The 8972-nt window shown below is 37.2% G+C and overlaps 1 protein-coding gene across 1 annotated transcript in view; it reads left to right on the forward strand.

Annotated features, from left to right (window-relative positions):
• The first annotated feature begins 1180 nt into the window (after positions 1-1180).
• LOC123240738 (zinc finger protein 850-like) overlaps positions 1181-8972 on the forward strand; it is a 67406-nt gene continuing 59614 nt past the window's right edge. The window contains exon 1 of the mRNA XM_044668451.1: positions 1181-2327. Coding sequence (XP_044524386.1) covers positions 1181-2327 — 1147 coding nt within the window. The remainder of the gene's footprint in view (positions 2328-8972) is intronic.

Below are 8972 nucleotides of genomic sequence, written 5' to 3' on the forward strand. Positions count from 1 at the left end.
TCTCTTGATTAGAAAAGTCAATTAAAAGAACTCTGAAGTATCACCTCACCCCTAACCAATTGGCCATTATGACAGTAAAGAGAAGTGACACAGATTGGAGGGGATGTGGCAAAATTGGGATACTTAATACCTTGCTGTTAGATTTGTGAACTGATCCATCTTTCTGGACAGCAATTTGGAATGACTCCCAAAAGGCTACAAAACAATGCATACTTCTTGATCCCGTAATATCACTACTAGGTCTGTGCCACAAAGAGATCAGAAAAAAGGGAAAGGACCTACTTCTAGGAAAATATTTATAACTTCTCTTTTGGTGGTAGCAAAGAATTGGAAATCAAAGGGATGTCTATCAGTGATGAATGGCTGAACAAATTGTTGTATATGAGAGTTATGGAATACTATTGTGCTGTAAGAAATGATGACCAGGATGATTTCAGAAGGTGCTGGGATGACTCCCATGAACTGATGCAGAGGGAAATAAGCAGAACCAGCAGAACATTATACACTATAATAGTAATGTTATGGAATGTTCAACTGTGACAGTTTTGACTACTCTCAGCAATACAATGATCCAGTACAATCTGAGGGACTTGTGACAAAGAAGGCATCCAGAGAAAGATCTGTTGGAGTTGGAATACAAATGAGAGCATACAATTTTTCACTTGTTTATTTGGGTTTTTGTTTTGAGATTGTTGTTTTATATGATTACTCACTTCTAAAAAGAAACAATATGGAAATAAAATTTAAAAAGAAGCATTTCTAAAATCTTCCATCTTGCAGTGATGATCAAATGGTGTATCTAAAGTCTGGGTCTGCTCCTTTAAGTTTAAAAAAACTCCTTTTCAGCTTGGGAAATAGAGTAAAAATTAGTTTACTTACAGCTATTAGAGGAAAGAACTTATATTCCACATGTGTGTATGTCCCCTTTTGTTTTTTGCTTATAATATTATTTTTTTCTTCAGAGGCAGAGATTAATTTTGAAGCAAAGGAGATGTCTACAAAGCTGAGCCTTTTTGTGTACGGATCTGGCCCTCCAAGAGGCATAAATAATGGTCCCTGTGACTTCATTTTGAGAGAAATCTGTGACTCTAATAGCAAGGTAAATAAAAATCCAAAGAGTGTCTGTGAATTTGAAGAAGTTGCAGGGAAATGCAGCCAATATTCAGTTGTAAATCAGAATATGAGATTGACCTCAGGCAGTGACTGTTGTGAATACACCAAATGCTTTCCTGAAGAAGATGGATTTAATCAGTTGCATGAGAAGGCTACTGAAATGCCCTTGTATCAAGATAACCTAGGGAGAGTCCCCTATGGCTTGAGTTTAGACCTCACAAGACATCGAAAAAATAAACATATAGAGATGCTTTCTGTGAGGAATAAATGTGGGAGAACTTTCAGTCAGAACTCTGAGTTTGGTTCATATGAAATAATCCACTCTGTAGAGAGACCTTATCAATGTAAAGAATGTGGAAAGGCTTTTACACAGAGGAGTGATCTTGTTAGACATCAGAGAATCCACACTGGAGAGAAACCTTATGAATGTACACAATGTGGAAAGGCTTTCACAGAGAGGAGTCATCTTGTTAAACATCAGAGAATTCACACTGGAGAGAAACCTTATGAATGTACACAGTGTGGAAAGACTTTCACAAGGAGGGGTTCTCTTGCTGCACATAAGAGAATCCACTCTGGAGAGAAACCTTATGAATGTACACAGTGTGGAAAGCCTTTCACACAGAGGGGTTCTCTTGCTGCACACCAGAGAATCCACACAGGAGAGAAACCTTATGAATGTACACAGTGTGGAAGGGCTTTCACACAGAGTAGCTCACTTGCTAAGCATCAGAGAATCCATACTGGAGAGAAACCTTATGAATGTACACAGTGTGGAAAGGCTTTCACAGAGAGTAGCCCTCTTGCTAAGCATCAGCGAATCCACACTGGAGAGAAACCTTATGAATGTACACAGTGTGGAAAGGCTTTCACACAGAGGGACCATCTTGCTAAGCATCAGAGAATCCACTCTGGAGAGAAACCATATGAATGTACACAGTGTGGAAAGGCTTTCATCTTGAAGAGTCATCTTGCTTTACATCAGAGGATCCACACTGGAGAGAAACCTTATGAATGCACAGAGTGCAGAAAGGCTTTCATAATGAGAAGTCATCTTGCTGCACATCAGAGGATCCACACAGGAGAGAAACCTTATGAATGTACACACTGTGGAAAGGCTTTCACACGGAGGGACCATCTTGCTACACATCAGAGAATCCACTCTGGAGAGAAACCTTATGAATGTACCCAGTGTGGAAAGGCTTTCACACAAAGTGCTCATCTTGTTATACATCAGAGAATCCACTCTGGACAGAAACCTTATGAATGTAATAAATTCTGATAGCCTTTCTTTTAATGCTCCACAGTTGCTTCTTGTCAAAAAATCTGCCACTGGAGGGAAACCTCATAAATGAGGCTGAGTGTATAGTTGCCACTCTTACCTTATTTAACATAAGAGAATCCACACTAGAGAGAAACTTTAGGAATATGATCGATGTGGTAAGGCCTTCAGGCAACAATCATCTCTTATTCCCAAGAGAGAATTCCTTTTGGATAGAAACCTTATTACTGTCATGAATGAAGAAAGACAATGAAATGGAGAATTCAGAGCTTTTTCAGTAGGAGGAAATGTCTGAATAGATCACTTCCAGATATATTCCCTGTAGGAAGGCTTTCAGCCAGAAATCATCTCATTTCTTGTCAGAGGATTCATAGTGCAACAAAACCTAATGACTGTGCTTGAGTTCTTAAGTTTTCCTCAGGATGAGGGTGGTCATTCTCATTTAGAGAAGTGCAAATGATAACAAGTCTGAGGCACCACCCACATCTCTTAGATTGGTTATTATGACAGAAACGGAAAGTGACAAAACTTGGAGGAGATGTGAGAAGATTGAAAAAGGAATGAACTTTTGGGGTTGTGAACTAATTCAACAATTCTGGAGAAGGCAGTTTGGAGCTATGCCCAAAGGGCATTAAAAACAAAAAGGAAAAAGACCTGTATATATTAAAAATACAAAACACTTAAAATTACTCTTTTTGAGGTGACAAAAATATTGGAAATTAAGAGGAAACTCATCAATTGGGAAATGGCTAAGCAAATGGTAGCATATGATTGTAATGGAATCCTATTATTTTCTCATTAATGAGAAGGAGGAGCTCAAAAAACCTTGGAAAGTCATAAGAATTGATACATAGTTTTTCATTAATCAAAATTATTCATTTTATATTTTGTAATGTTCCATGTCTCTTGTTTGATCTTACATTTCCTTCCTTTCCCATAGATCTGACAGGTATACTATTTCATGTTCCTCTAATTTACTTATAATATCACTCTTCATGTTTCAATCATATACCCATTTTGAACTTATCTTGGTATAAGGTATCAGAAATTAATCTAAACCTAATTTTTCCCATACTCTTTTCCAATCCCTCCGGTAGTTTTTGCCAAATAGTGAGTTCTTGGCCCAACAAATGGGATCTTTGGGTTTATTGAACACTAGCGTGTTGAGGTCATTTACCTGTATTCTATTCCATTGATCCAGCTTTCTGTCTTTTAGCCAGTGCCATATTGTTTTTTTTTTAACCCTTAATTTTTGGTGTATTGTCTTATAGGTGGAAGAGTGGCAAGGGTGGGCAATGGGGGTCAAGTGACCTGCCCAGGGTCACACAGCTGGGAAGTGGCTGAGGCCGGGCTTAAACCAGGACCTCCTGTCTCTAGGCCTGACTCTCACTCCACCGAGCTACCCAGCTGCCTCTACCATATTGTTTTGATGATCACTGTTTTTTAGTTTAGCTTAAGATCTGGTTCTTCTAGGCCCCCATCCATCATTTTCTTTATTAGTTCCCTTGATATTCTTGATCTTTTGTTCTTCCAGGTGAACTTTGTTATAATTTTTTCTAATTCTTTTAAAAAAGGTTTTCGGTAGTTTAATAGGTATAGTACTGAATAAGCAAATTATGGGTAGGATTGTCATTTTCATTATATTAGTTTATCCTACCCATGAACAATTAATGTTTTCCCAATTCTTTAGACCTAGTTTTATTTGTGTGAAAGGTGTTTTGTAGTTATGTTCATAGAATTCCTGAGTTTGTCTTGGCAAAAAGATTCTCAAATTTTTTATATTGTCTAGAGTGATTGTAAATGGAGTTTTTCTTTCTAACTCTTGCTGCTGATTTTTGTTGGCATTTTTACCCCTAGGGTGGAGAAGAAGGAAGGTTACTCTTCCAAACATCTTAACTTTAGCCAGTACATACTAGGGTAGTGCCACCTACAGAAGTAGAATTGCAAGGATGGGCTACTCTATGAAAGAGCAGAGCCTTCCCAAAATTTTAGGATGTCTTTTCTTTATGCTGTTCCTGGGTACACTGACTGGATATCTTGTTGTCAACTTGTACAATCTCGAGATTCATCTCCCTACACTCCCTTGCCATTTTGGCCTGCCCAGTCTCTGCAGCACATCCAATATGGGGTTCTTCCTCACTGTGTCCTGTGTGGTTTTGGGGAACCCCAGAAGTGTGACCTGTTAAGAGAGTTTTTCTTAATTTCTACCTTTTTATATTTAAGAGGCAAAGGAGCAAAAAGTTTTCTGAGAAAGAGCCCCCCTTTTGTGCAAATGGTTGGTTGGTGACAGAAGAGTGTGGCTGAGAGTTAGTCAGTTGGAACAGCTGGCAGTTGGAAAAGTGGCTTTTGGTGTCTGGGTCTCCTGGGGAGAGGAGTGTGTGTGGCTTACTCTCTCTGGGACTGTTGGAGGCAGAGAAATGGATTTAGGACCTTAATAGCCTTATTATTGATAATCTTGGTTAGATAGATGGGTAGATAGGTAGATAGGTAGATAGGTAGATAGGTAGATAGATAGATAGATAGATAGATAGATAGATAGATAGATAGATAGATAGATAGATAGATAGTGGGTAAATTATTAGATAGTTGGAATAGAAAAATTAGGCTGAATCCTGGCTCTGGCAGAAGGCACTGGCTTTGAAGGCAGATAGATTTAGGATTTTCTAGAAAAAGTTAAGATTGGGATCTTGGGTATAGTTATAAGCTTTTATAAGATTACTCTCACTTTCCTCCTTTCTATTTCCTGTCTGTACTTTCCTAATAATAAACTAAGCGTTTTGTGTTTAAGAAAATGCTCTCCTGACTTTTGTTCAAACTTCTTCCCCAAAAGTTTGACCTTTCACAGACCAAAGGAATCTAAATGAATGGTGATACTGGGGAAGGGAAGGAACCTTAAAGAGTCTGGAGGTGAATTTTCAGGTTCCATTGCTTTACTGATATTAACTGTTTCAGTTGGTTCTCCTCCAAATAGTGAAGAAGTCTCTGTAATGCAGTTATCAGGATTGGAGAAAAAGACTCTTGAATTCAGTGCCTGTATCCTGTCACATATATTGTATTTGCTGATTGTTTGCTTTAAGATTTAATTTTGGTTTTTAAGTTCACATATTAATCTAATCTAAAATGTTCCATTTCACTATGTCATTTTCAGCTACTCTGTTTTGGCCATTAGCTATACATGCTGTTACACTGTCTTTATTTGTATCTTCTCATATGACTGGACATGAGAAAATACCATTATAAAAGCCCATAGTCAACTTGGACAAACTCTTTTCCGTGGCAAAACCATAGATCCTTATGGATTCTGGGTTTGTCTCCAGATCCATTGAGGTCATGTGTTGCCTCAATGGCCTTTTGTTCCTTTTTGCCTGTGTCAGTTGTCACATATATGATGATGAATGGACTCCATCAAACTGGTTATAACCTATATACAACTTTTGGAGAATTTAATGAGCTGAAAATCTCAATTGATTTTTAAGGAAACTTCAGAAGTGAATTTCACATTAGCACCACTATATCTGACTGATCTTTTGCCTAACTTTGAGTTGTTTGTAACAAGAGGTAAGGATCCATTTAGTAGTTGAAGTGAAGTGCAATAGCACTATTGTATTCCCCTCCTCCTCATTTATTAAAAATATAATGGATGAGACATCTGAAGTGATTTTCACTAATGTAGTCCTTGCCTCCACATTGCAATGGCTGGGACATATAAAGACATACCTTTTACTCTGTTACAGTCTCATACCAGAAGAGGTTGCTTTCACAAGGGGTTTGGTTAACCCGTAAATGGTTATAATCTCACCCGGGAGGTTGGAAGGATTTTCCCATGGAGGATAGTAGCTCCTGGATGGTTTTTATATTTGTAACGCTTCAGCTTTCATTACCCTTCCTCCAGAATGATCTAGACTTTTGGTGACATTTTAGAACCAAAATGTTTTCATCAACAGTACAGAGGTTTTCTGGGTTGTCCTGCCAAATTTTGTAATGATGGCAGTAATAGATTTTGTTAAAAACTATCCCAGCCAAGGTTGAAAGATTGGCTAGATCTGGAGAACTTGTGACAAGTATCCATGAGTTTCAAAGGTTTTTAAAATGTCATACAGCAACTCATGTGAATCCTAATGATAGCAGGTTTGTTTACTATTGTCATTAAATGGACTCTTTTTCATTGTGGGGATTTTGGTATTTCTTTGAATGTGCATTAGGTGCTATACTAATGTTTTTGAAAATATGCTACTTCTTGAAAATTATGTGCACCCACAGTGTGAATCATGGCCAAGTTAAAAAGGAAATGGATTTTATTTTGGGGTGAGAAAACTTTGTGTTGTGCCTCTCTTTCTCTAACATAGTGTGTCACTGAATGTGAACTATATATTTTTTATTTTTAAAAATTTCATTGTTTTTCCTTATATGCACAATAGAGTATTTGAATTTTCTTTTTTCTCTTATTTTTTGTCTTTGAAGCACATTACCAGTATTAATGTGTTTTTGATTTTGCACTAATATAAATTTACAATATCCATTAGCTCTAATATTAATGCATACCCAAAAGTTTTAGACTATGGATATCTACCATTGGTTGTTTAATATTATAGGACTTTGACTAATAATTGTGTCTGATTTCAGAAGAAGGTGTCACAAAAGAGCCATTATACAGTGCCAAGAAGCACAAAATAAAGGAGACCAACCAATCCAGGTGATATTGATGAGATTCTGTGCCATGACAGGGGACTTGAAATTATTTTGGGGTTTGAAGAGGCAGCTGTTTGACACTTCAGATGCAGGATTCCCTTGAGCCAGATCCAGACTTCTGCAAAATTCCTCCGTTTACCTGCCATTTTGGCTCCCCTATCCCTGAGAGCAAAGGTAAAATCAAAACAGGGATTGCTATTTCCCACCTACTTCAAAATCTAGTTCCTTTTCTTTCTTTTCTGGTGTGGCAATTTTCTGTAGTCCTGGCTGCTGATTGAGTGTTACATTGTTATAATTCCTACTACATGCTTATGGGGCATAAATCATTTTCATCGGGCCCTGATTCAAGAACTTGTTGTAGCTTATTTTTCCTTATTTTAGAATTTTTACTCATGAGACTTTGATATTTTATGTTTCATACAGAAGATACTTCTCTTTTATTTGTTTTTTTTATGTTTTTGATTTTCTTTTTGCAGATGTTTCATATACCTCGTAACTCGGCTATGTATCCCTGGATGATCTATGTGTTGGTCAACATCCTCCTCGGGAGGATTGTATAATTGTCATAAAATTCTAGGTTTATAAAAATTTTTCTTGTTTGAGAATATTTTCAGGATAAGAAACTTGCTACCTCCCCAAATCAAGAAAGTGAACTACTTGGAGAAGTTGCCATAAAGAAGTCTGCAGAAACCCCACACTGCACCAGAAGATCCAGAGTGAACTTTGGGATGTAGTGAAATTGAACTGTGGGAGGTTAAATGCATTTATTTTGAATGTACACTCTCTTATGGCTAAGGCGACTGCCCCTTAATTGGCTTTTTTTCAGTGCACCTAGCAATCATCAGTTTTGCTCTCTCTTTTATTTCCCTCATCCCCAAATTAATGTAATTTTCCCTTAGAAGCTGCAGTATTGTATGTACCTCTAGTTAAAGATTTCTAGAGATATAATAAGTTGGTCATGTGTACTGATTCCATGGGGAAACTAGGCATGTAAATCTGGGTGATTTCTACATGCATGTTTTCCAATGGAATCTTGGGGGGAGGCAATTGAATAATTAGGATTTGCTCCCCAGAACTCTAAATGCTAGCTTACCATGTTCCTTTTCACGTTACCTTCTTGTTTTGGAGACAAAGTTTGTGTGTCACCCCAGCTCTCACTCTTCTGTGATCTCATGGCTGTAGATGTTGGTTATCTGCCACCCAGGAGAATCTACACAAATCGGTGTACTTTTTGTTAGATAATTAGGTTTGAACTCCTATTTCTTTTAGTTTATTTTCTTTCTACTTCAAAGGATTATTGATAAACTTTATAAAATATAATATTTGGAGTTATTGGATATTAATTTAAATTTTATGGTATTCTGCAACTTTACTAAAATTATTAATTATTTCTACTAGCTTTTTAGTTGATTTTCTAGGATTCTCAGAGTATAACATCAGATTATCTGCATAGAGTGTTAGTTTAGTTCTGGGTTGATTTTCGTCCCCATCCAAAGGCTTGATCAAATCTTTTGTGTTCATTCAAGTCCCTCTAGACTCTATAATGTTAAGATTAAAAATGATAAAGACTGATATAATAATAGAAATTAGTATTTTAATTAAAGCCATGGCCATGCTGGTAAAATATATATAAGACCGCGCCTGTAAGTATTCAAACTGCCGCCTCAGCCATCTTTACCTTTCGTATCGCGCGCCTGCTGGCTCAGAGAGAGCTTCCTTTCGAATTCTCCTCCCATTTAAATTGTCCTATGCGTGGTGATGCAGGTGTCCCCACGCCCAAAGAACTGGAACCGGAAACCCGTTGGACCATGGGAAATGTAGTTTGATAGTTCCCACGTGTCCATAGAAAATATATATATATATATATATATATATATATATATATATA

Source organism: Gracilinanus agilis, chromosome 3 (genome assembly GCF_016433145.1).
Source record: "Gracilinanus agilis isolate LMUSP501 chromosome 3, AgileGrace, whole genome shotgun sequence".
Taxonomy (NCBI): domain Eukaryota; kingdom Metazoa; phylum Chordata; class Mammalia; order Didelphimorphia; family Didelphidae; genus Gracilinanus; species Gracilinanus agilis.